At 39.8% G+C, this 27,819-nt stretch overlaps 3 protein-coding genes across 4 annotated transcripts; all 3 read left to right on the top strand.

Annotated features, from left to right (window-relative positions):
• The first annotated feature begins 104 nt into the window (after positions 1–104).
• On the top strand, positions 105–9,176 carry cln3 (CLN3 lysosomal/endosomal transmembrane protein, battenin). Its single transcript, XM_083896591.1, has 15 exons — positions 105–315; positions 406–442; positions 1,299–1,395; positions 1,522–1,608; positions 1,974–2,053; positions 2,441–2,526; positions 3,940–4,012; positions 4,791–4,934; positions 5,266–5,405; positions 6,087–6,145; positions 6,231–6,299; positions 7,103–7,158; positions 7,246–7,339; positions 7,486–7,626; positions 8,184–9,176. Exons 1-15 carry the CDS (start codon positions 267–269, stop codon positions 8,298–8,300), a joined length of 1,329 nt encoding a protein of 442 aa, XP_083752717.1. The 5' UTR covers positions 105–266; the 3' UTR covers positions 8,301–9,176.
• Positions 9,177–10,425: 1,249 nt separating this feature from the next.
• LOC310932859 (serine/threonine-protein phosphatase 4 catalytic subunit B) lies at positions 10,426–15,508 on the top strand. Of its 2 annotated transcripts, XM_083896235.1 has the most exons (8): positions 10,426–10,650; positions 11,919–11,970; positions 12,062–12,112; positions 12,489–12,590; positions 13,019–13,192; positions 14,041–14,167; positions 14,345–14,534; positions 15,217–15,508. In XM_083896235.1, the coding sequence occupies exons 1-8, from the start codon at positions 10,541–10,543 to the stop codon at positions 15,344–15,346; spliced, it is 936 nt and encodes a 311-aa protein (XP_083752361.1). In that variant the 5' UTR covers positions 10,426–10,540; the 3' UTR covers positions 15,347–15,508. The 2 variants fall into 2 exon arrangements, with proteins under 2 accessions (XP_083752361.1, XP_083752362.1); XM_083896236.1 differs by lacking the exon at positions 12,489–12,590.
• A 2,497-nt stretch (positions 15,509–18,005) lies between these two features.
• aldh3b1 (aldehyde dehydrogenase 3 family, member B1) lies at positions 18,006–26,756 on the top strand (the record flags this gene model as incomplete). Its single annotated transcript, XM_083896150.1, has 10 exons — positions 18,006–18,075; positions 20,281–20,450; positions 20,911–21,021; positions 21,683–21,803; positions 21,892–21,977; positions 22,647–22,728; positions 23,876–24,268; positions 25,257–25,423; positions 25,514–25,613; positions 26,572–26,756. Exons 2-10 carry the CDS (start codon positions 20,289–20,291, stop codon positions 26,754–26,756), a joined length of 1,407 nt encoding a protein of 468 aa, XP_083752276.1. The 5' UTR covers positions 18,006–18,075; positions 20,281–20,288.
• Positions 26,757–27,819: the final 1,063 nt, after the last annotated feature.

Raw genomic sequence — 27,819 nt, 5'->3', positions numbered from 1 at the left:
GCGGAAGTCGTCCGTCAACTTGGGAGATGTTTCTGCGCATGCGCTGGAGGACGGAACTTCTTCTTGTCAACATTGGAAAACCATTGAAAGAGCAACTTCTTCTTCTTCGTGAAGCTAGCGACCTTTGCTGAGGGTTATACGGCCTTTTTAGCTTCAAGTGAACGATGTTTCTCTTCATATTAAAGGACTCGTGCTAACCGTTAGCCCGGTAGACCGGTTGGTGGTTGTTGTTATTATTTGGTTTCGCCCGAGGTCTTTTGACAAACATGGAGCAGAGAGGCAGCGTCAACGCAGAACCCGCTCAGCGCTCTGACGGTGATTGACAAATGTGTCTGAATTTAAATAAGTAAATAAATCCCATTACAGACTATGTTAAGTTGTTGTTTGTGTGTCTGTCGTCCACAGGTCGTTGCACACGATGGCGCAACTGGTGCGGATTCTGGTGAGTGAAAGTGACTGAAAGGACCTGGAAGTTGACAGTATATTAAAATATAGCTCAAGGCACTTGTATGTGATTTACAGACACTTTACCAAGTAAACTGTTAATATAGAAAATAATCTAGATATTAGATCACATCAAATAGTAGTGAAAGACGATGTATCGGTCCTGAAATCTTCAGCAAAATATAAAAACTGTCAATAATAATAATAATAGCAACACAACTTAAGTGATGTAGTACTGTTCCCGTTCAATGTGTGTATCTACTAATGTTATTGCTCATCCAGGTGCAGATCTTCACAGTATTGACATTATACATGAGATGAAACCCTCACTTGGCTCTCACTCCACTTCTTGGCATTTTTCTAAATCAGGCAACGGGTGCAGTTAGCTGTGAAAGAGGGGGTTTGGTTACCCTTTTATTACCCAGACTGTAACGTCAGTGTGTTAAAAGAGATCTTGTTCTGTCCATTAACCTGCCCAGATGTTAGTTTACTGTCAGAGGAGCAAAGAAACGAGAGATTATTCATATTTTAGCTGAAATACGAGCAGAACTTGTTTGGGTTTGTTTGAGCAGGCTCAACTAGGTTTGTGGTATCTGGTGTCGAACAATCTACCATTACCAAAAACTAAACTAACATTGAACTAAACAGAAACTGAATCTTTTTGAAACGGTTCCTTTCAGAAGTCTGTTATGAATTATCTAAATCTTGAGCTTAACAACTGCAGTGCTGGAGTGAAAAAAAAAATAGATAGCAGCATATTTAGATCTGCAGATTTTGTCCTTTTTTCTTCAGCCTGTTGAATCGTTGTGGATTATTGATGCATTTGACTGTGCACTTCTTTCTCCCCCCCTCAGGGTACTGGGATTGTGCAACAACTTTGCCTACGTGGTCATGTTGAGCGCTGCCCACGACATTCTCAAAAAGCAGGAGTCACAAAATGCCACAGCATCTGTAAGAAGTTTGTTTTTGTTTTCTCATCATCATAGATTGTCAAGATACTAAGTCTGTTTGGTTTTAACGCTGTAAAGCAAATGATCCACTTCTATTTTTGCCTACTTCCTTTTCTTTTAATGCTAGACATCGGCGACGTCAGATGTTCATTTGCAAGGCGGAAACAGCAGCAACAACAGCAGCCGCTACGACTGCAATCCTGTCTCCGCTGCGGTAAATAAATGGATATTCATCACACACACACACACACACACACACACACACACACACACACCACTGAGTAATCTCAGTCGGTCTGATGTTGACAGGGCGGACAAACTCTTACTTTAGCCATGACACAACGAAGAAGACGGTTAACTTACTATGGAAATTATCTTAAGGTCATATGAGGGATGTTGCTCTCTAGCTAACTCTAGCTACTTAAATGGAATATGTGATAGCGTACACGTGTGGAATATTAGTCTTATGTGGACCCTCATTAAAGTACCGTATGAATGGAGCCTTGGGCACGCTCGCTCTCGGCCCTGGAACTCATCAGCTTCTGTTCTGAGTAACGGTTCCAATGTGTTTCTTGTCAGGCCGTGCTGCTGGCTGACATCCTCCCAACGCTCGTCCTCAAGCTCTTTGCTCCTTTTGTAATCCACAAACTGCCTTATGGGTAAGATCGCAGTCGTTACTCCTTCACACCACGTTCATTAAAGTCTTTGTTTTCACGTCAATGTCCTCTTAAAAGTTCAAATTAAAAGGAAAAGATTACTAATATCATGTCGTCCCACTTACACTAATACACGATCGTCCTGTATACTGGGAGATCTGTGTGGTTTCAGCAGCATTTTCTTTCATTATGTATGGGTTAAACATACAAGGGTTATAATGAAATGCTGCAGGATTGCATGATGATACATAAGGAGACAGAAATGTTGGCACAATATGGAGAAGTGACTGTAACTTATTAATAATGCCATATACTGTAAATACCTCTGTTCAATTGGGGGGAAAAAGACATTTTATACTAATTCCTAATGTCTGTTTTTTTGGATTTTAGATTCCGCGTGTTATTCTGTGTCGTCATGGCAACGGCAAGTTTCCTCCTGGTGTCGCTGTCGACGGCTGTTTGGATCAGCATCCTCGGTAAAGCCCGTCATACTTGCATTCTAAGAAAGCCGGGCAAATTTTCAGTCACTACGCTTACATGCTAGCAAAAAAACAGAGTTATTGTGCTAGTCCGGCTAAAATGCCGGCTGAGATTGACACCAGCGCCCCCTGCGACCCTCATGTGAATGGTAGAAAGAAGGTGGATGGATGTTGCACTGTCTAAAACTTAACTTTTAAAATACATGTCAAAAACATACCCAAAAATAGGTGACCGGGAGACTAATTACTTCTGCATGTATAGTTTTGGCTGGTTTAAAAGTGGACAAGGCACTCTGTATATGATCCACAGTTACCACCCCTGGTTCTTTGACCCAGAAATAATAGAAGAAACCAGGACACTGGTAAACATTTTAAAGATTTTAAAGGTAATGGATGGTAGGAAGACTCGGAATGAAGTTGTGCGTCAGGCGTGTCAAAAGTCTGGTCAGAATCAGCAGCATCGGTTTTATAATGCACATTATTTTAATGGCTAGAGATGGACTGGCACAGAAAATCAGCACACACACACACACATTTTAAACGCCACCATGATGTGAGTCACATGCTGTCCCCAGCTGGCTCAGCTGGTAAGGAGTTGCACTCTGAAACCCAGAGTCCAGGGTTTTACTGGGCTGTGACAGACGGATGCATAAAACAGTTTTTACTGTTCACAAATGTCTGAAGGGACCCTGAGAATCTTCACATGATCAAATCTGGCCCTCTTGAGAAAGGTTTGGACACCTGACGGAGGCAGCAGAATAGCACGTACTGATGCTGCTATTTCTGTTATTTTTATACATGTATGAAAAGACCCTAAAGAGAAGGACGGTAAATCAGATTAGTTAGGAAACATGAAGTCATAAGACTCGAGTGTTCACTGGAGACGTCGTGTTTCCAGATTGATTTTGGTGGTCAAAGGTCAAAGTTTTTGCGACCTCACAAAACACTTAAAAAAAAAAAAAAGTTGCCTTTGTGACAATATCAGGAATCAGATAATCAATCAAAATGTTAACTGTTCATGTGTCTGTGACTACACAAGTCATGCTTTGTGAACATTGCATTGTAGTTAAATGGTCGTAAAACTAGGCAGGAAGATGCACTATTAACAACTGCAGTGTTTTCACCAGTACACACATGCCAAGTGCACCTGTATAGGTCACTTAATATGTTTTAAGGTGTAACCATGGCTATAGATTAGTTCTAAATACAAAGTTAAAACTACAGAACTGAACTGGAGCAGTTTAGAGCCTCAGCTTACACAAATTGTTGTGATATATATGTGAATATTTTAAATAACTGGCCCCAAACTGAATCACACAGGATTGTGAATTGTTTTCTGTACTTCCTGGTCTTGTTGAACAGCAGCTCTGTCTGATTTCCTGTCTGTCACTGTGTGGTTTTGTTTTTTAGGTGTGATTTTTGCGAGTGTCAGCTCTGGCCTGGGGGAACTCTCCTTCCTGTCGCTCACCGTTTTCTTCTCAAGGTAAACACTTAAAAAAATCTCAAAACACCAGTCATAAAAATGTGCACAGGGTATCAGTGGGGTCTTAAAAAGTCTTAAATCCAATAATTTGAATTTAAGGCCTTAAAATGTCTTAAAATCTCAAAAAAAGGTCTTAAATACAATTTTGAAAGGTCTTAAAAATCAAATCAAATTACTTTTATTTAAAACATGCATAAACTTCAGTCTCGCTTTGAAATGTTTCTGTTTTTGAGGATGCGATAACACAACTACAACACGGAACTAAAGTAGGCCACCTGTGTTCCCCGGTGAGAATTTATTGAGCACCACTAGCTAGTGTGCTGCGCGCGCGCCGCGGTGTGTCACAGCTTATCATAGCAGCGGAGAAAACTTAATGAAAGCCCAATTCCAAAGATTTGTGGCTCCGATTCTCCTTCATGTCTTTTGTACTTTTTTGCCAGTACAGATGTGAAAAAGGGTCTTAAATTATCTTCATTATGGTCTTTAAAAAGTCTTAAAAAGTCTTAAATTTGACTTGTTGAAACCTGCAGAGAGCCTGTGTGTAGCTGTACCTACATTATTATACATTATCTGTAAGTAGCAGTTAGAGTACAACCTGCATTTATATCCATGTTTCTCCCATATTACTACAAGAAAAAAAGTTAATTAATTAATTCACATTTCTTCAGTAGCATTTCCTCCAACTTAATTTTCAATACTACATACCAACTGTCTGCTATACAATATATAGGAGCATTTTGACTCAGTATCTCATCATATCACTTTGACTTTTTAACAGGGATGTACTGGGAGGTTGGGGCTCAGGCACTGGTGGTGCTGGCGTCGCTGGATCCTTCCTCTACTCAGGCCTCACCCAGGTCGGCCTGACACCGCGGCTTACACTTCTCATCATGCTCGTGGTCCCATTTGCTATGTTGATAAAGTAAGTGGATTTGATGTTTTTAACCACCTTTTTTGAAGCTAAACATCAATTCTGCTCTGGATGTGCCTGTCAAATGAGGTTGTTTTCGTTTCAAAAGTCCCAGACTGCATTTTAGTCAGCGTTGGGCAAAAAATGCTGACCTTTGAAAACGATAAAGCACACACATTCACTTCCTGATTGGTCCAACTCAACTCTCACAATATCAGCTGTGAGCGTAACGCTCTCTTACCGCTAACTTCCTTTTGTCATAAATCCTGAATCCGGGTGAGTTTTGGTTGTTAATTCTCTGCTCACGTCACCGCGTTGCCATCGTCTCACTCTCCACCTGCAGCTATTTCTTCCTGATGGTTCGTCCGTCGTCATTCCCTCAGTGGAAAAGCAGGGAGACGGGGTATTTGGCCGTGACCTCGGAGGATAGAAGGCGGCTGATGGATGATTCACAGGAGGAGGAGGAGGATAAATCGATCCCAGGTAATATATTCATCATATATATATATATACATATACACATATATATATATATATATATATGTGTATATGTATATATATATGTGTATATGTATATATATATATATATATTTATATATACAGTGAACAAATGCAGTAAAAGCAGGACTCCCAGTAATGCACTGATAGGTTTTTGCAGTTATTTGGACAGATAATAAAGGGAGCATGTTTGATACTTTTAAATGAAATGGTGGTTTGGTTTTGTAGGAGGATGTGTTGTTTTAGATATACTCTCAATATCAGTTTATCAGGAACATCCAGCACTAGAATAAAACAACAATCTTCTACCTCTTAATCCTCCACATGAGGGTCACTGGTGCCAATCCCAGCTGACAGAGGGCGAACAGAGGGGCACACCCTGCACAGGACCCCCGTCTTATCCAGTCTTAATGTTAAACTAGGCAAACAACGTTCTGCTTTTACATCTGTACGTTGAAAATGTTGGATTTTTATCTCATCGTTGCATTTAAATTTCATTCTTATACATTTACTATCACATGTTTTTGGTGACACAGCATAGCATGTGTCCCTGCTGAATCTGAATTCATGCAATTATGACACAGCTCACACATTTGTATCTTGCATTTTAAAGTGCTGCTGTGTGACTGTGTATCCACACAGACTGTGTTCTCTTCCCTCTCAAAGTGACAGAGGACACCAACACTGGGCCTCTCACCTTCACAGAGAAACTGCACGTCATCAGAGTGAGTGCAGCGCTCGGTTTCTTCACCTCACGTATTTAAGTGTTTGAATGTTATTGTTAATGTCGTTATTCCTCTGGCTGAACAGGGCTTGCTGAAGTTTGTGTTTCCCTTGGGATTAGTCTACTTTGCTGAGTACTTCATCAACCAGGGCTTGGTAAGTTTATCTTGGACAATGACAAGACTCCACATGGTGGAGCATGGGTGTCTTACAGCAAAAAGTTGGGGTGTGAATCTTTTACTATCTCACGATTCGATTTGATTCCGATTTTTGGGGCTACAATTCGATTCGAAACGATGCAAAGGATGATCTACTCCAGTCTGCTTTGCAAGACAGAATGACAAATGGAGACGTTAAAGAACATTTATCCATACTTAGATGGAATTGTTGTAACTGCTGCATAAAAGCAATATCACATATTGCATAAGAAACACAATAATATGCCTTAATATCGATTCTGAATCGTAGTAAATGAGAATCGCGATTCTTATGTGAATGGAATCTTTTTGCACACACGAGCAAAAAGGCCTTACTTAAATTTAAGCTTCTTAAATATTTATATTTTCTGGTAACAAAGGTTTGGCAAACACCAAACGAAGACAGACTCGCTTTGAATTCCTTCCCAATACTGATATTTTCTGCATTTTATGGACCAAACAAATTGTTGATTAATTGGGAAAATAATCACCACATTGATAGTGAAGGAATGAACTTCAATTTACCTGCCCCCATGTTGCCCTGCCCCCACACGGAGACTTAATGTTGACTCTATAGAGAAAAAGTAATGCACCCTGGACCATTGCAGGGCATTTAACATAATAGACATGAAACAACCATTCACTCTCACACCTATGACTGGGTCATGAACCCTTTGAGCCTTCTTTTTGCTGCGAGGCAACAGCGCTAACCGCTCCACCGCCATGTGGACCTGAAAATAATTCTGATGTTTCCTTCTCCAGATGGAACTCCTGTATTTCCCCAACTTTTTCCTGTCCCACGCAGAGCAGTACCGCTGGTAAGTTAACATCACTGACGTATTATTCTATTTAAAGTGACAAGGACATCACATATGTTGTGTGTGTGTGTGTGTGTGTTTGCTCAGGTACCAGACCCTGTATCAGGTCGGTGTGCTGGTGTCTCGGTCCTCACTGTGCTGTGTGAAGATCAGGAAACTCTGGACGCTGTCTTTGTTACAGGTGAGGTTTTGAACTGTAACGTCACTCTAACTCAACTTTCTCATGCCTTTTATTATTAATTCTGCTGAATCTGTTATCGGTTATTCATTACAGCTGTGCTCAGTGATACGATCACATGGTGATCATTCTTCTCTGACCCTCCGCAGGTGGTGAACGCGGTGCTGCTTCTGTTCGCAGTGCGTTACCAGTTCCTGCCCAGCGCCTGGCTGGTGTTTGTTATTGTCCTCTATGAGGGTCTCCTGGGAGGGGCCGCGTACGTCAACACCTTCTACTTCATCAGCGAGGAGGTGGGCTCTCAGCGTTCAGTTGTTATCAACGTGAAACGGCGACTCTGTTGTTTGAAACACGCAAGTGAATATTGAAACGGAATGTTTAGAATAATCATCGTTCAAGTCTAGATAAGATAACATAAGATAGTCCTTTATTTGTCCCGCACTGGGGAAATTTACAGTGTTACAGCAGCAAGACAGTAAAGATAAGGATAATAAATAAAAGAAACATGCAATAACAAGAGAAGTACAATATAAAAAGATAATAACAAGAACTAAGCCTATATAAAAAATAAAATAGAGTAGAATGTATATTGTAAATAATAGACAATTTCTGCAATATATACAGTATGGACTAGATATTTACAGTATAGACAGTATATTGCACTTGTGTAAAATAGATAGCAGTGTGTTGCACATGGGATGAGGAGCCTGATTACGTGTGGTCTACTAATAGCGACACTAGCTAGCAGAAGTTACAGGTTTACTCGACTCATGGAGTCGAACAGGATTTGCGTGTATATACAATAAGCATGTAAACACTTCTGAGTTGTAGCTGTTCTGTCGACCCACAGAGTGAAGACAGACACAGGGAGTTTGCCATGGCCGCTGCCAGCATAGGAGACAGTCTGGGCATCGCTCTGGCCGGACTCGCCGCGTTCCCCGTCCACAGATACTTCTGCTCCCTGTGACCTGAGGTCTGGTTGGGTTCCATTCAAGACTCCTGGATTGAGACTCAGGGTTTTTTGAGCGCTTATGTTACGGTTTTATGAGGTTTAATGAGAGAAACTTTTAAGTTATTTTAAGCTTCTTCTTTTTTTCCCCCTAAGAGTGCCACTTAATTTGATTCAGAGGGCTATAATGCACGTGATAATAAGGTTTACAATGTCCCTTCTACTTCAATAATGTTGAAGTTTTTAATAAAACAGTAGTTTACATACAGTTAAGTTTACTCGTGTAACCATTAGAAAGATTCTATCCCCAAAATGTACTTTCGACAAGAAGAATTTCACAAACAAAGGTGTCTGAAAATGATGGGGGCACAGCAAAGTACCACATATTTAAAAAAAAAAAAAATGACACCTGGAATACAGTATATGAGTCTTTGTTTTATAGTTTGGAGAACCTCTGTTCAAATTAAATGTGAGCAAACACTAACGTACAGAACAAGAACTGACCTTATGAAGAAAACGGTACGTTTTTTTGTTGTTTCTTTTAAACGGCACTAAAGTATTCACATTATAAGTGTTACAGCACTGACATTAGCGCTAGAAAGCAAAACTGTCATTTGATCGTTACGGTGAGATGTTTAATCTCCGTTTTCTATCTATGTCCTACAATCTGAGACACAACTCCACTGTGAAAAGCATTTTAAATAACAGGGACAGACCTGCTTTAAATGAATAGAATATCCTGCTTTATTTAAAAAATAAATAAATAATCATAATCTCACCCTCAAGTAGGTGGAAATTGTTAATGCCTTTTCCTGTTCCTACTGTTTGTTTATAATCAAAGCTTGGCTCTGTGTGTGTGTATATACTGTATCATACACACTGTACGTGAATGAGTTTTGGGGCATGTTGCCTTTGTTGTGCACTTTTTCTAATGTTTTCCTCAAGGTCTTATTTTTTTTCTCAGTTGTCACTGCTTTCTCAAAGTAACGTGACACGTGTCGAACATTCCTGTTGACCCTCTTACAGTTCTACCAACGTTCATTTTGATTATATTGATGTACGAGTATCTATTTGTAAACATAATTAAAATGTTTTGGAGTTTACCGTTGCATTATTGAATTCTTTATAGACAACAGCAGAAAGTGCATATATGCATATGATCATTAAAAGTTCAATTGTATTTACTTCATGTCTGGTAATAAATCATGATTCATTATAAAGTATAAATATTATTAATTATTAACTTATTTCCTCAGTTCAATTATACTGACTGATATAATTGTTAAACTGTGATATGTTGTGATTGAAGTTAATTTCCCCTTTACCTTTAATCTACATTTACCTTTAATCTCGTTCTGCCCGTGTTTCCCGTGCAATGCGCGCGCCTCCTTACACCGGAAGTTCCAGTCAAGTCGTCGGCGTTCGCGAGCACTGCTGGAGCGAGTGAACCGGCAAAGACCGGGGTAAGAGGAGCCGGCAGGCGGCGAAAAAGCACGCAATCCACGGAATGAAACGTACTGCTGTGCGCTTCTTCTCAAACATCACCTTTCACTCTGTTGACGGTAAATACCCTCGCCTTTGTTTCGTCGACGTATCCGGCGGCGTTCGAATCGTGTTTGATGGACCTCGCTAGCATTAGCATGCTCGCTCGCGAAATTAGCCGAGTCGCGCTACGGCTGTCTGTTCAAGTTAGTTAGCCCGCTAACGCACAGCGTTTCGCTAAGTGACCTAAATATTTTTCTTCGTTTTGGCGCGTGTATTCTGTGTGTTAGTTCGCTGTTAAGCATTTGACAAACACCAACTTTAATATTCAGGGCATATTCTCTAACAAAAGGGCTGGCTAAGTTCTCAAGAATAAGTAGTTCGACTGACGTCGTTAGCGGTGATGTAAGCTAACATGCTAATGGTTAGCTCAGTGTTAATCTACGCCCATAGGCCCAACATTCTTTGACGAATAACGACACTTTTAAATGTTTTTCTGTCGAAGTTCACAAACGTTTGTTATTGTGCGAGGGATCCCACGTGTTATGTCGGTAACCAATTTAGCATGCTAAGGCTTATATGTAGCAAAGCAGACGTGTAGTAAAATGCTCACTGTTTTTCTTTCACAGTTGCTCTTTCAAGAAACTGTGTGACACATAACAGCTGAAGATCGCTGCACATCTACGACCAACACAGCCGGCGGAGTCTGTTCTTTTAAACGGCCCCGGACTGTGGGAAGAGGAGTGTGTAAGCAGTGTGTGTTCGCAGCTCTCCCTATGTGTGTGACAATGGGGGACATCAGTGACCTGGACCGACAGATAGAGCAGCTCAGACGCTGCGAGCTCATCAAGGAGAATGAAGTCAAAGCACTGTGTGCCAAAGCCAGGTAATTAGTCTGAATTACCCATCATTCACACTCAAATTATGCATGTTAATCCATCGATTCTTTTTTTGAGCAACCAATAAACTGTTTGGTCTGTAAAATGGTAAAAATATAGGCATATTTTCCGTTTTGACACACAGGGAAATATTCACATTCAAGACATAAACATCCGCAAACTTGTTTCTGTTTTAACTCGATACAGCTAATTCTTGGCTGATATTGATTTAAATCACTGAATTTGATATTATTTATAGAAAAATTGTATAATCTGTTACACCTCAAATCCAAAATATCATAGAAAAAGTTAATGTATGTACATTATCTTATGACTGGAATGTGTGCGATAGATGCAGTGATTGTTTGAGCTATTGTGGACTTCTGTTAAGATGAAACGAGTAGATGGCACAATAGACAAATGGGATTTTGTAAAGTAAAAAAGGTCAGATATTGGGAGATACTCAAGGCTATGAGTGGTGGCAGACATAAAAGTAGTAAACTATCCCTAATTGTAATTAAGCCACTTAAACAGTTTCAAAGGTTGTCACAATAGTTGAGTAATTAAGTTACTGAGTTAAAATACTTAGTTGCTGCAGGCTTAATACAATTATAGCAATTACATCATATATACATCTATAATCCGTTGTCATTAATAGATGGCAAACATGCTATTAATGTCTACTACAGTATTTACTACATTATTAACCGTAATAGTTTGCAATTTTATGATAAGTATTAAATCAACATGCTCTTTTATATTTATTATCTCGCTTCCAGGCTGGTGTCAAAGTGGTGTTTTTTAGTTTCACCGTCTTATGTTTCACAGAGCTGCACAGAAATGCAAAAGACAGAGTAGGGATTTTAACGGTACAGTGTGTAGGAGGATTAAGCAGATGAGTATCTGCAACATGTCGAGGAACCTACAGTCGACTCAGTTAACATAGAAACTCAAAAGGAGTTGACACCCTCTGTTTAGAAGACCTCTTTTTGATGTACATGTAAAGTGCTTGTTCAGAGATATTGAAAACACCTGTCTTTTTTCTATACACAAACATTACATCAATATAATATTCAATCTTCAATTTCTGCTATATAGAGAATAGTATCACCAAAACTTTGCACTGGACTTAAGACTTTGAAATCCCAGGAGTAAAAAAAAAGTGTTTCAGAGATTGTCCACTAGAGGGCACTTCTCCATAACACATCAGCAAGACATGAGCTAAAGAAAAACAAACTCCATTCAATTAAACTTGAATATCTGTTACTATTTTCAGAGAGATTCTGGTCGAAGAAAGCAATGTCCAGAGAGTAGACTCTCCTGTCACAGTAAGTCACACACATTTCTTCTGAATTTGTATTTTTACGAGTTTGAAGCTGCATAAATTCTAACTGTGTTTTTCTTGAATTTTCTTTGTAGGTGTGTGGGGATATTCATGGTCAGTTCTATGACTTGAAAGAACTATTTAGAGTAAGTATCCCTTTAAATCTGTTTTTTTATTTTCCTTGTTACATTCTATTGACACCATGTCATGCTTGATGCCTAAAAGCTAAAGCGTTTAAGTCCTAATTTTCCTAGATGTACTGTGGCCATTAGTGCAAAAAAACAAAACACAACTCGTGCATAGTTTCTGTGACTGCAGTTGGATATATCTATAATTAGTGTCACTGTGTGCTGTATGTCTGCTGTGCTGAGTTTTCTCAAGTTTGTTTGTTATTTTGAGAAGTTTCATCGGCTTTTGCTCAAGCTGGATACGGGTCCAGTCCCTCTTAAAAGTAGTGGTGGTGATGTTATGAAAAACTGTTGTGCTTATATAATGACTGTTATAATTTCACACTTTTTACAGGTTGGTGGCGACGTCCCAGAGACAAATTACCTCTTCATGGGTGACTTTGTGGACAGAGGCTTCTACAGTGTGGAGACTTTCCTCCTTCTGTTAGCACTTAAGGTACATCAACCACGTCTGCACCAGTGTAAATGACACGTGTTACAGGACACTGTGTGCTGCCAGAATATGCTATGTTCCTGTCTTCACTAAGCTGCTGTCAGGGATGTTGTGTTTTGACCAACATTAGGTTGACTTCCTGTTTGTTGCCATTAACATTTCCTTCCTTACTTCACTTTATGAATGTGTTTGAAGGGGTGGCAGCAGAGAAGACTGTCTGTTAGTGGAGTTCTTGCTCCCGTTTAGATAAAATGTCACTGAGCAAACACTAAAGATCAGTGAGAGCTGTTGGAATAAAAAGTGCTACTTAAAAACACATTTCAACTTGAGTTTTCATGGCCAGTAGCTTCAAGGACATGAGTCAGCTTACAGTATGTTTGAATGAGATGTACAGCTCGTTCTGATCTGTTTGCTTGTGTCTTGCTCCTCAGGTGCGTTATCCAGACAGGATAACCTTGATCCGGGGAAACCACGAGTCCCGGCAAATCACCCAGGTCTACGGCTTCTACGACGAGTGCCTCCGCAAGTACGGCTCAGTCACAGTGTGGCGATACTGTACTGAGATCTTCGACTACCTGTCCCTCTCTGCTATTATCGACGGCAAGGTGAGTTGCTTTTTTCCCTGACCTCTTTGGAAACGGAGGTGGATGGATGCACTAAATTGTTTTCTTCGATGTCGATGCTTTAATACATGCTAGAGCAGAGGTCCCTAACGGGTTGACCGCGGTCCAGATCTGGACCCAGACTCTGTCCCACGTGGACTGGTTTCCATGAATCGTTGATGACTTGCCATGTTTTGACAGAGCTTTTGTATGTTAATTGGCACAGCCTTTCTAGCCTTGGCTTGCCCCAGATGTCAAGGAAACGCCAGAGCAGTTGCATGCACTGTAAATCATCATGTGACGCCACTCGGCCAATTAAATCAGTGAGTTCAGAAGTGTGATTGGAATGGTCAGTGAGTGAGAGACACACACTCTCACACTCCAGGGAGAGGCAAGGGAACGAAGAATAAACTGATGAGAGAAAAGTAAGAGAAGTGAACTTGGACAGGTATTTAATGAAAATAAGAGAACGTGTTTTTTATGAAGTTGTTTTACTAATTTAAACTAACTTATCCTGATTTAACAATCAAAAAAATAACCGCAACCTTTGTCATGATTTCTTACAAGGCTGCCTGTTTTACATGTTTCTGCACAGCAGCTTGAATCGACCTCTTTGTGTATGAAAAATGGTCTTTAAATTAATCCATCTGCCTTGCCTTAAAGTAAATTCATGCACATGTTAAGTAAATTATTTTATATATGTAACAATCTTGTCAATTCATTGTGAATATTGGAAAGTAATGTGTTGTTTAAACTTAATTTCATTATTATTCCTAATACAACTAATTCAATATTTATATTATACTGAACCATATGATGATTTAACACAATCCACTTCTCTCTGTCCTCAGATCTTCTGTGTCCACGGTGGCTTGTCTCCCTCCATCCAGACACTGGACCAGATCAGGACCATTGACAGAAAACAGGAGGTTCCCCACGATGGACCCATGTGTGACCTCTTGTGGTCAGACCCTGAAGGTAAACCGGAAAACTACAAACTGTGGAAAAGCTTTGGAAAGTTAACGTCTCGGCCTTGAAGTGTTTTGGAAAAATATGAAGCCCAGACACTTATTTTGGAAAATCAGCGACAGTCACATTGTCTTCTCATCCCGGTTCAAATCAAAACCTCACTGATCTTCTCCCCTGTGTTCTCAGACACCACAGGGTGGGGGGTGAGTCCCAGAGGTGCCGGATATCTGTTTGGAAGCGACGTCGTGGCCCAGTTTAACGCCGCCAACGACATCCACATGATCTGCCGGGCGCACCAGCTCGTCATGGAGGGCTACAAGTGGCACTTCAACGAAACGGTGCTCACCGTGTGGTCGGCGCCCAACTACTGCTACAGGTAGATGCAACTCAAAACTCAAAAGTTTTCCTCGTGTGCTTTATTTAAACTGTGGCAGTTTATCAGTCAGTGTATAACATGAAGCCTGCATAGGACATGCTCTTGTGAGCTGTTATGCCTTTTATTTATTAATCTGTACAGCACTTTGGTTCACTGGGGTTGTTTTAAAGTGCTTTACAAATAAAGTTGGCTTGGAATAATCACCTGTTTCTTGATCAAATTACATAACGTAGTGCTGGGCACTAGGTTAACGCACGACGCGTTGCCATGACAACTGACCGGAAAAAGATGTTAACGTGCTGGACACCGGGGTCCAGGCACCGTTTACCAGTTAGCTGCATTAGCGCCGTTAGCGTGCCTACAGTTGAACTGAAGCGGTCTGTTTATAAAACGAAAAGAGCAGCGCTATAAATAACCAGCGTACCTGTGTACTGCGTATGTGTGCCTCTGTTTTTACAGTTTAGCGTTACTTTAGAGACTTGTTTTAACAATCTGGAGCACGTAAACATGACGTCACACGCGTCTTTTCCCGGTCAGTTGTCATGGAAACACGCAATGCACTTATGTGAGTTAACATTAAGCTAACACATTAATAATTGTTTCGGCTCTAGTCACTGTTGTCCTGTATGGTGAAAAGCCACTTCTGTCCTTAAATGTCTTGTTTTGTCTCTTCCCTGAACAGGTGTGGTAATGTGGCGGCCATCTTGGAGCTGGACGAGCATCTACAGCGCGAGTTCATCATATTTGAAGCAGCGCCACAAGAGACCAGGGGCATTCCCTCTAAGAAGCCAGTAGCCGACTATTTCCTGTGAAGTCTTTGAGCAGACAGCTATGATGTGTTGAAACCTCCGGTACCATTTCACAACAGCCACCGCCACCATCACCACCATCGATGCGGCGCTCCATCGTCGTCATCCTGCTGCTGGACCATTCTGTCAGTGTGAACTCAGCCACAGTTGGACAGAAAAGCCACCTCGCCCTCTGGACCTTCAAACTAAAACAGCTTCAGGTTGAAAAGCGGGATGTTTGCTCCACTGCCCGTGTCTCGACAGAGCAGTCACTGTGAAAGGTTTAAGGAGGGAAGTGGAGGAGGAGGAGGAGGATGAGGATGATACTGGGCCCATGACTGTTTCACCTTCACATACATATAAAGGTGGTCATTTTCACTCTGCCATCACTGCCTCCACCTTTCTCTCTCTCTCTCCATCTGCTGTCCAGCTCTCATTCTCTGTAGATACAACACTGTCCCTCCATCACATCTATAGTATTTTTCTTCATCATGAACATTGTCATTTAATTTTAGAAGTATTCGGAAGGAGTTAGATCTTTTTTTTTCTTCTTTATTTTGCAAAAATGTGCATATGTAGGAATTTTCACAATTTTGTCACATAAGGAATTCCTTCAACGCATATATCCTCTTTCTCTCTTTTTTTTTTTTTGATTTTTCAATTGTTGCCGTCAGGTTTAAATACAGAAATGACCAAGCCCCCCCCCCCCCCCCCCCACACACGTCGCCTTGTTTTGTTCTGCTCTTATGTTTGTTTTTAACTGTCATTTGTTACGTGAGTCACTATTTAACATACCCAGTGCTGCTGCTGCCGCTCAGCACCATCACAAATAAATACCACCGTTGTTTTTCCTCTATTCTTTATTCCTTTGAATCTACACTTCTCTGTAGGTCTGTCGATTTTGATATTGTGAAAATAAAGTTTTTGTATTAATGCTGTATGCATCTGGAACGTGTTTATTGTCAGGTGGGATTTAACGACACGCACTTCAGGTTAATTCTTTTGGTGAATCACGACCAATGTGTGCATTGTATGCCTTTCTTTTTCCAGGTTCTTTAAGTAGAGATACGTCAAATATGTGTTACTTGAGACTACAAAGAATAATGCTAAAATGGTTTTTGTAATGTATCTGTGCCCTTAAACATTCACTCTGCACCTAAGAAGAGAGAGCATATAAATCATGGGGGAAAAAACACAAATGTGCAGCAGGAACAAAGAAAATACACTTTACATTGGGGGTCTCAATTTATGAAATGGAATTTCTAAAGTGGTCAGGATGATTGATGATTGGTCAAATGATTCCAATAGTGAGCTTCTGTGTATTTAATGGAAAAACTCCATTATCTTGACTTTAATTGCAGTAATTATTCATCATAAAGCGTTTCTTTCCTCTATTCCCTTGGAGTTGTTAAAGTATTGCTCAACAGCATGTCTGGTTTTCAGACGTGTGTGAATGAACGGCCGTGTCCTTGACTCGTGTCTGTTTGTATTATGTATTATACACATACACAAACTGTGACCAAGGAAAATTAGAACGAAGAAAAAAAAAGAGTGGAACAAACCACAGAATCCACAGTAACACAACAGTCAGTGTTTTCCGTCCTTGGATCTTCAACAGCCCGTCTTTAATTGTGTACAAGATAAGATAAGATTTATTTTATCCCACAGTGGGCAGAGTCCAGGGTTCCAGCAGGTCAATATACAGAAAAAAACTGTACATGGAAAGAAATAAGATCAAAATGATAAAATATACATATATATATATATATATATATATATATATATATTCATATATATACACACACCATATATAAATGGACAATACCTGACATGTCAATAAATAAATAAAAACAGGAATAAATAAATGATTCCTGTTTTTATTTATTTATGTATGTTTGTATTTATTTCTGTTCACCAACATTCATTTATTTATTTATTGATATGTCAGGTCTCGTCTTCCATATATAGTACATATATGGTGTGTGTATATATATATATATATATATATATATACATATATATATACATACATATATATATATATATATATATATATACATATATATATATATATATATGTATGTATATATATATATAGACAGGGTTCCAGCCGGTCAATATACAGAAGATATATATATATATATATACATACATACATATATATATATATGTATATTTTAATAATTTTTATCTTATTTCTTTCTATGTACAGTTTTTATAATATATTATTTTTCCTCCTGCATTTTGACCTGCTGGAACCCTGTCTACCACACCATATATATATATATATGTATGTACTATATATGGAGGAAGAGACCTGACCATGCATTTATTTATGTATTCCTGTATTTATTTATGTATTTATTTATTAATTCCTGTATTTATTTATTTATGTATATGTCAGGTCTCGTCCTCCTACATATTGTAAATATAAACCTTATTGTTTTACTCACACAATAAGGTTTTACAACAAATGAGACTCTTCACCCTGTCTCTCTGCTCTGGTCAGACTCGTTTCAAGGCAGTTTTTCAAGATCGACAGACTCCACCACCTCATTCCACCTCCTCTTCCTCCTCTTCCTCCTCCTCCTCCTCTTCCTCCTCCTCCTCCTGTTCTCCTCACATTGGATGAACCGGCTAGAAAAGTTACAACACCCGGAAACACAATCAATTCTCTTCTTCTTCCTCTTCCCCAGCAGCAGAAGCTCCTCAGGCAGAAGCCGCTGGGCTGCTTCACAGTCACAGACAAACAGGTACAATTTAAAAAATAAAATAAAAACAACAATAATATACAATGTTTACTCTTGATTATCACATTATGTCGGGTTTGGTTAGCTTAGCTTAGCATGCACTCGTTATCTAGGATGCACACAGCACTGTGTCACAGGTGGATTCCAGAGTTAAGGAAACTGATTTAATCTCAAAAGAAAACAAACAACATCCCTGATTTGTGTATCTGTTGTTTTGTGGCCACACAAAGCTAACCGCACTGTTGTTGTTTTATTATTATTATTATTATTATTTTCATCCTTAATTAGTATTTTTAAGAAAACTCAAACAAAAACGTGTAGTGACTTCTGACAGTTGTGTGTGTTGGCGCCGATGTCTCGCGTGACTTCATCATCGTGTGTGAGGGTGAGCGATACCTGCCTTTTCTTCACCGGTATCCGTTGACAAATCGGTTAAATATACTTTTGCGTTGCCGCGAAGGTGAGTAGCAAAGAGCCACTCGTGTTAAAACGTCTCTTGAACGAAAGCTTTAAGTCTTGTGGTTAATTCGGCTTACATGTTTATATTAGAAAAGTCACCTGTAGTTGTGTCAGACCGTGAAATGTCCCGAGTGAACCATGTGGATATGAGGACTTAAGCGTTTTCGTGCGTTAGCAAAGGAGACTTTTTGTGTGTTTTTTTTACAGCAGGTATTTTGATGTTTTTGCAAAGAGCCACTCGTGTTAAAACATCACTTGGAAGAAAACTTTAAGTCTTGTGGTTAATTCGGCTTACATGTTTATATTAGAAAATTCCCCGTAGTTGTGTCAGACCGTGAAATGTCCCGACTCAACCATGTGGATATGAGGACTTAAGTGTTTTCGTGTGTTAGCAATGGATACCTTTTGTGTTTGTTTTTTTTGTGTTTTTTTTACAGCAGGTATTTTTTGACGTTTTGGCAGGAAAAGCACAGGTGTTACTGATAACACAATGACAACGTAATGATGGATCTGTTCACCTCCTGTCAGTGTGAACCCTGAAATTTAGGAAGCTAAATGGAACCCATCCATCATTCAATAGATGTGTTTTACACCTGTACTTTTGTCCTGTCAACGTTTTTCCTCCATTTAAAAAAAGGTTTGTTGTTGTGTTATTTATCAACGGATAGAAATGACGTAGAAACTGTTGAATATATACCCAATTCAATTGTATGCTTGTGTGTCATTATAGAAGATGACTCGGCACATTATTTAGCTACAGTAAGCTAGCTACTGTTTGTCAGAAACAAATACTAAGGACGGTTATTTTCTGAAAGCAGCCATTTTGACATAAATACAATAAAGTGTGTTGCTAAACAAAAATAAGGAAGTTCCTGTGGTGTTAATGTACATACTTAATTAATTAGGCTATGATTAGCGACACCTATTTCCCATCGAGGTGAAGTTGGTTTGTTATTGGCTATTAGCTTAACATTCTGTTGCAGGGTATCCGCGGGGTCTTAAAAAGTCTTAAATCCAATCATTTGAATTTAAGGCCTTAAAATGTCTAAAATTCTCCTAAAATCTCATAAAATGTCTTGAATACAATTTTTAAAGGTCTATATAATATATATATATATATATAGGTCTAATAAAAATCTATTAACGTGACTTTTATTCAAAACATGCATAAACTTCGTGCCGCGATGTGTTACAGCTTAGCATAACAGCTGAGAAGACTTAACGAAACAGCTAAGTTGAATTGCTTGCATAAGATGGGAAAGTGCAAGTTCAACAATTTGTGGCTCCAATTTTCCTTTATGTCTTTTGTACTTTTTTGGCAGTATGGATGTGAAATGGGTCTTAAATTGTATTTATGGTCTTAAAAAGCTGCAGAGACCCTGTCTTGGGACCAATTCAATGACTTCTTACCATTCTGTTTGCTGTAGTAGATCATATTTGCAATGCCCTAACTACTACAGGTGAGGTTTTCTCTGAAAAAAGCATTTTATATGGTCATAGTATGCATTTGATAGCTGAAAATATTCACTTAAAATCATTATGTGTAATTCTTTTTGCTGTAGTAGATCATATTTGCAATGTCGTAACTACTACAGGTGATCAAACAATCATAAAACGACCTTTGACCGACTGTTTCATGTCAAAATGGCTCCTGTGAAAAAAAGCAGTCTCCTCTGAAAATAGTATACTATTTAAAAGTGTAAGCTTATTTCTTGCCTTTGTGCTTATTTCTGTGTGTTTGTGTTCCAGGGTAAAGGATGGACGCGCACATCCAGGTTCTGGATCGGCTGAGGGAGACGTTTCGCTCTGGCGTCACAAAGCCAGAGCAGTTTCGCCGAGCGCAGCTGACCAAGCTCAAGTGCATGATTAAAGAAAATGAGGAAGAGATTTTAAAGGCTCTGCACAAAGACCTCGCCAAGGTACAAGAAGACTGGGGGGGGGTCATGTGGCTCACACACACGCACACACACACACACGCACTTCCTTAAGACACTGTTTTGCAACAACAGTACATGCGTCTTCAAGCAAGACTTGTGTTTAATGCAACACACTTTCTGTTCAGAAGACATGTTCAGACAACAATGTTGTTGGGTCATTGCACCATGGTTGTATATAGTGCAGGGAATGGAAAAAATGGACCACAACTTTATAAATTTGAGCAAAAATGTCACAATACTTGCTCTTGGAGCTACACTTCTGATGATGCTACCACATCAGGCAGGAGTTCCCTCAGTTCAGTTCTGTATATTTACAGAAAGCTGAGAAACCGAGACTGCTTTTATGATACTGACTAAGCATATGCAAGAATTATTTGTGATTTTTATTCCAAACTAAATGGACATTCACTTTAATTTCTGGTTCATTTCTCTTTCTCGTCAGCCGAAGTTTGAAGCCATCCTGTCCGAGGTGGATATGTTGAACAATGAGCTGATCTGTGCCATCGCGAACCTGAAACAATGGATGCAGCCGGAGCATGTCGGCACAAACCTGGTAAGTGTTTACATTTTCAGTACATTGCTGTATGTCCATAGGAGGTACCCAATACTCAGCCATGGGGGCCACATCCAGTTCCATTCAGTCCCTAGCCCCAAGGATTTTTTCTTTTTTCTTTTTTAGTTCTTTAAAATATTTTAATAAAAACAAGCAAACCTTTAAAGCATGACATATAAATTCATGTTTTATTTTTCATGCCATTATGTTTACACTTTGTGATTTTAAATCCATAATTGTGTTGCGTTGTGGTGTCTGTTTTCAATGTTAAAGGCGCCATATGTAAGAATGTGGCCAAAAACGGTTACTACACTCAAATTCAAAATACAGAGGTCTTTTAGGTTTCGTTTTCTTCTGCCATTGTAGCTCAGACGTAACTGGCAACCCCGTGGTTGCTCTTGAGCTGAGACTCTACTGACTGCAGTGATTGGTAGATGGCGGTAGGTGGCGCCACATGCCAAAACATGATTTCAAAAAGTAAACATGATTTGCAGTCTGCAAAATATTATTTTTAATGCAAATATTTTAGCTGTACTGTTGTTGTTGCCGAGTTCAGCATGTTTAATGAATATTGTTCCTGAGTCTCTGTGACATATAAGGATGATTTTATGGCCAGTTGCTTTAGATTTATTACATAATGCACCTTTTAAATTTGTCTCAGGCCACAAAGTTCGACGACTGTTCTGTACGGAGGGAGCCGTTAGGAGTCGTGCTGATCATCGGACCTTGGAACTACCCCATTCAACTCCTCATGGTACCATTGGTTGCAGCCATTGCAGCAGGTATCACTCACATCTGCATGAGAGTTGTCTTTTTCATGTTACATTAAATCAAATATAATATTTCCAAAATGCTGGCGTCTCCATGCAGGAAACTGTGTGATCATCAAGCCGTCAGAGATCAGCGCTGCCACAGACAGTCTGATGGCAGAACTTCTCCCCAAGTATCTGTCACAGGTAAATAATATAATGATATAATGTTAATAATGTTTGTTTTCTGATAAATGGACTTATTCTTTATTAAGTGGAGAGGTATTATGTCGTCCAGATTAGGGGTCAATCAATTATTGGGGGCCCATGTTATATCATTTCAAGTTCTACTTTTAAATAAATTTTTAATGTAGGTGTTAATCTAGTTACATATTATTGCTTTTTTATTGTTTTAAGTATTGATAACAGAGTGCTGACGCTCATATCTCTGCATTATATGTCAAATTAGTTTGATTATCAAGATCGTTGCTATATTTATTGAGGAATGTTATTTTATGGTTCTTCTTTATCTCGTTGAGGATACATTGTTGTTGTGTCAATTGTCTTACTGTAAACAGATGGATATTTAAAGTCTTTGATATGATTTTGTATCAGAAATTGTTTTTTTAATCAGTCAAAATGGTTCTAAACTTCACCTCTAAACTCATTTCATTGATAGAACACTGGTTGTGCTTTTGTTGAAGTGTAAATGATCAATAAAACAATGAAATATTGTCACTGATATCAGCCGAAGAACATTGTCCTTGAACAAATGACATTTTATGACAAATGTGTGCAGAAATCCAGGAGAATCTGAAGGGTTCACATACACGGGAGAAAAAGAGAATCTAACGGTTACACATGTGACTTTGACAGGACTGTTATGCAGTTATTCAGGGTGGAGCAGAGGAGACCAAAGAACTCCTGAAGAATCGCTTTGACCACATCTTCTACACGGGTAAAAGTCTTTTTTTTTTAAATGTCCTGTACATGTGTCTGTGCTGCTGTTGGTATATGATCATGTGGCGAATATAAACAGAAATGTTAACCATGTATTTACACTTAAATGTATTATAAATATGGATGTATCTTTGATCATTCTCACATTTAAGTATATTACCATGTTTTTAATTTTAATAATAGTTCATGTTGCTATTTCCTTTTATTATTTCTCTGTGAACCCCCTGTGACTTCTTCATAGAACCCTCGGGGTCCTTAGACCTGTTATGGATCACTGTTGTTCAAACTGCTACACCAGTTTCTGATGTCACTGACAGTTTAGGAGGGGCTTGGACTATGTAAATGTGATGACTTTGCTCCCCACAAAGGTGTAAATCTTTGAGGCTTAAATTCTCCCTAAACCAGTTTGAGGAGTGGCCACATCTTCATCTTTAAATATATACAGATTCTCATGTGTAGGGAAGCTTAGTTCCTGGTTTTCCCATATTTTTTGTCTATCTATTACACAAAATCCAGGCTCGGGGACCAGATGTGGCCCCCCACGTCATTTTATGTGGCCCGCGAGTGATTAATTGGTCTTAAAAATCTGTGTTAAAATGGGTCTATGCTGCTTTAAGGCGTGCATTGACCATAAACTACATTTACCACAATGCATGGTGATTGTGTTACCCGCAAAGTGACAGCATACCACCACTAGATCACAGTATATTATGGTATATGCATCATGCCACGAGTGAAATTAAATAAGATATAAATATAGAAAGTTATTTAGCAATATGTTACCTTTATTTTACATTATATTTGGTTACATTTAGTTACATTTATTCTGTATAACGGTAACATCTGGCCCTTTGAGGGTAACCATTATGCTGATTCTGCCCTCAGTGAAAATGAGTTTGACACCCCTGATCTATTATTTTGATCATTTTAACACCTTTCACATCAGTACACAGGGTTATCTTCCTATACATATATTATATAATGTAAATAATGCAGACTAAGGGATTTATCTTCAAACCCAGTGCAACTATATTATCATTGTTCTATCTGTATTGCAAAGACACAGTGTCTTTTTAAATGTGCAGAAGAAGAAGAATAGTAGTATTTTTCACTTTGGTCAGTGACATTTTTCCCTAATCTTTCAGGTTCTCAGAAGGTGGCCCACTACATCCTGCAGGCAGCTTCAGTCCACTTGACTCCAGTGACCTTGGAGCTGGGCGGCAAGTGTCCTTGTATTCTATTCGGCCGCCTGGACGCCACGGCCGCAGCTCGCCGCCTGGTGTGGGCCAAGTTCTTCAACTCTGGCCAGAGTTGCGTGGCTCCAGACTACGTGCTGTGCTCCAAGGCCACGCGGGACGCCCTGGTGCCCGCCATACAGGAAGTCCTCAAAGACTTCTACGGCGAGGATCCTCGGACGTCCCCTGACCTGGCCCGCATCGTGTCCTCGGCACACTGGACGCGTCTGATGGAGCTGCTCGGGAGGTCTAAAGGCAAGATTATTGTCGGAGGAGAAAGCAACCAGGAGGAGAAATATATAGGTAAGTTAAGATGGAGATTATCACCAGAAGAAGCAGGACCTGGAAGGATAGAAGGAAACCTAACAAACCCAAACATGGCTCTGTGGCAGGCTAGAGTATAAAATCCCACAGTTGGAAAGTCTCAACTGGAGCTGCAACTTACGATCATTTTTGTAATCGATTAATCCGTCGATTATTTTCTCGATTAATCATTTGGTTCATAAAATGTTAAAAACCGTTGATCAGTGTTTGTCAAACCTGGAAATGACGATTTTCTCCAATATCTTGTTTTGCCCACAAACCGAAATGACTCCGTTTTAATGATGTGGAGCAAATAAATGAAGGAAATATTCACATTTAAGAAGCTAAAACCATAAGAATTCTTGTTCTAATCATGAAAAAAAGCTTCAAATCGATGATCAAAATAGTGGGCGATTAATTTAGTAATCGATTAAAGAACTATAAAGCAACTGGCCATAAAATCCTCCTAATATGTCACAGAGACTCAGGAATAATGTTCATATAACAAACTGAACTCACCAACAACAACAGTACAGCTTTTGCGGACCGCAAATCATGTTTTGGCATGTGGAGCCACCTACCGCCGTCTACCAATCATTGCAGTCAGTAGAGTCTCAGCTCAAGAGCAACCACGGGTTGCCAGTTATGTCTGAGCTACAGTGGCAGAGAAAATTAAACCTAAAAGACCTCTTTATTTTGAATTTGAGTGTAGTAACCGTTTTCTGCCACATTCTTACATATGGTGCCTTTAACATTGAAAACAGACACCATAATCAATGAATTGTTTAATCTCCGTCGGTTCATCCGTGATTTAAAGAGTAAATGCGTATAACAAGCATTTCTGTAATCCCCTGAGACGACACCCAATCTTTCAGTCCTGAGCATCTCCCGCAATCTGCCGTCTCACCATTAGATGTCACCAATTCCCGACACTGGGTGATCTTAAAGTAACCACAGGTCGTTGTCTCCTCCTCCTCCTCCTCCTCAGCTCCCACCGTGCTGGTGGACGTGGCCGAAGACGACGCTCTAATGCAGGAGGAGATATTTGGGCCCATCCTGCCCATCCTCACCGTGGAGTCTCTGCAGGAAGGCATCGACATCATGAACCGTCAAGAGAAGCCGCTGGCTCTTTACGCTTTCTCTGACGAGTCATCTGTAAGAGCTCTGAGCTGCTTCACTTCTTTCGTGTTTTATATTTTTTTTTTTCTCTACGTTTAAAAAACTGCTTGTTGTTGTGTTTTCGAGGTGGTGAACACGGTGCTGGAGAAGACCAACAGTGGAGGATTCTGCTCTAACGACGGGATCATCCACATGACCCTGCAGACCCTGCCCTTTGGAGGCGTAGGTGGGTGTGGCTCCTGGTCTGAGGCTCCTCCTCCTACTACTTGTATCATTATTATTGGTGGTGATGCAAGGTTAATGAACAATGATTGTATTAGACTGGCAGTGATGTGGTATGATATTGTTTAACCTGTGAACTCATTAGTTGTCCATTACAGTTTTAAGATGATTAAATTAAGTCGGAAATTTTAAAATCTCACGCGTAGTCTTAGTTTATATTTTAAATTAGTGCTGGGCACACTGACAAGCCTCAACGTTAACGCACGATGCGTTTCCATGACGACTGACTGGCAAAAAGACGCCCGTGACGTCATATTTACGTGCTGCAGCGCCGGAGTCTACCAGTTAGCTCCGTTTAGCTAGGTTAATGGTCACCGTAGCGCGCCGGGCGTGCGACAAAAATGACGTCATATCCTGTGTTGGACGGGGCGCGTGAGCTCCAAGCTGCGTTGGATCACATATAGGTGGAAAAATATAGGTCAGGTATTGGTAGTAATTGAACAGTTTGACTTCTGACTTTTTAAAAGGCACCAGTATGTAAGAATTAGTGACATCTAGTGGTGAGACTGCAGAGTGGAACAAACGGAGAACCCTTCCTCTTACGTGACTCACGATTGTTAAAATGAGTCTCTAAAGTAACGCAGTTTTTCGTTCCGCGGCACCGGAGACCAGGCACCCTTTACCAGTTAGCTCCTTTAGCGCCGTTAACGCACCTACAGACGGACTGGAGTGGTCTGTTTATTAAACCAAAAGAGCAGCGCTACAAATAACCAGCGTACCTGTGTACTGCGTATATGTGTGCCTCTGTTTTTAAACTTTAGCGTTACTTTCGAGACTCATTTTAACAAATCTAACACAGTGCTATTTTAAACACAGCCTGGATGCAACTCTCCTCTGTGTGTGTTTTGTGTTCTCTTTGTTCTGAGGGCGGAGGAACTACAGTTTCTACTTGTGTGTTCCAGGTGGGAGCGGTTGGGGCAGTTACCACGGCCGCTGGGGCTTCGAAACCTTCAGCCACCAGAGGGCGTGCATGCTGCGCGGCTGGGCTTTGGAGCGACTCAACGGCCTGCGCTACCCGCCGTACAATGAAAACAAGCTGTCGTGGCTGCGCTGGACCGCCTCGCCCAAGAGCTGCTCACTCATGTGATCAGTTTTTATACCGTCCACGTGAACGTTGGAAGTTACTGTTACAATCGTTAGTCTGTTCGAGTTTGTGAATAATAAATCACTGGTTTCTTTTCTTGTATCTAGGATCTTTTACAACCGTGGTGCCACTTTATTACACTCTTACTGTCACTGATTGTATTTTTTTTATCTCTGTTTGTTTTAAAAAAAAGAAAGAAATCTTTTCTGTGTTTCCTGTACTTTTTCTAACCAGGTTCTTTCGTGTCACTTTACTTTCTGAGCTCATGTTTTCAGCTTGGCACACATTTAAAAAAACAACAACAAACCTCTGTATTTGCTTGGATATCTTTAAACACTTCCTCCTCATACTCATCCTGCCACAGAATTCTTTGGGTGGTGGAAGTGGATTTACAGAGTTTTAACAATATTACGTGTACTTGTAATGCATTTGTTTGTAAAACTTAATTTGAGCAGGTTGTTTTTTTAAAACAAACTCGAATCACATGTAAATAAATTGAAATGACTTTCGTTATCAATCTTCTTTTGAACGTCTATTTGAAGCGAATGGCCGCGTCGACTCAAAAACTTTGCGAGGTTTTAGACTTAATGTTTTATTAAGGTGAGGCTTTTCTGAGGTGATCTGAGCCTCAGGAGCAGCCTCTGGCAAATAACTCATGGTTACTCATATGGGCGGGTTAGGGTTGATTAGATGTACGAGTTAACTACTTTGAACAGGATTCAGAATGTAATCAGTAGCTATACTCTGATCAGAAACCTCATTTTGGATTCAACAGCATGTAACTTTGCTCCTGGGGCCTTTTTTAAAGGCGTACATTAAGTTTCAAGAGGTATGCTGAAAATAATGTGTATTTGGATGTTGGGATAAAACTGAGGGTCAAGAAATTGTGTATCAAATGTAATAAATATTTAGTGTTTTTGATGGGTTAGGTTCAACTGATGTCTAAAACGCATATTTCACGTCATTACTAATGTTGTCAGGTGGCGCAACCACTATTCGTCAGTTGGTGCAACCAATTTTAACCAATAAATGATAAGTTAAAGTGACCAAATGCTTTTTAAATGTA

This window comes from Microchirus variegatus, assembly GCF_963457635.1.
Source record: "Microchirus variegatus genome assembly, chromosome: 10".
NCBI lineage: Eukaryota > Metazoa > Chordata > Actinopteri > Pleuronectiformes > Soleidae > Microchirus > Microchirus variegatus.
Note: the sequence above shows the minus strand (reverse complement) of the source record. Positions and strands in the feature narration are given on the sequence as shown.

Bases quoted from the DNA above. Each gene is read 5' to 3' on its own strand.
- cln3 (XM_083896591.1), top strand. From the start codon at position 267: ATGGAGCAGAGAGGCAGCGTCAACGCAGAACCCGCTCAGCGCTCTGAC. The intron at 2,054-2,440 runs GTAAGATCGCAG...TTTGGATTTTAG, and splicing joins ATCCACAAACTGCCTTATGG to ATTCCGCGTGTTATTCTGTG. The intron at 4,935-5,265 runs GTAAGTGGATTT...CTCCACCTGCAG, and splicing joins CCATTTGCTATGTTGATAAA to CTATTTCTTCCTGATGGTTC.
- LOC310932859 (XM_083896235.1), top strand. From the start codon at position 10,541: ATGTGTGTGACAATGGGGGACATCAGTGACCTGGACCGACAGATAGAG. The intron at 12,113-12,488 runs GTAAGTATCCCT...CACTTTTTACAG, and splicing joins ACTTGAAAGAACTATTTAGA to GTTGGTGGCGACGTCCCAGA. The intron at 12,591-13,018 runs GTACATCAACCA...CTTGCTCCTCAG, and splicing joins TCCTTCTGTTAGCACTTAAG to GTGCGTTATCCAGACAGGAT.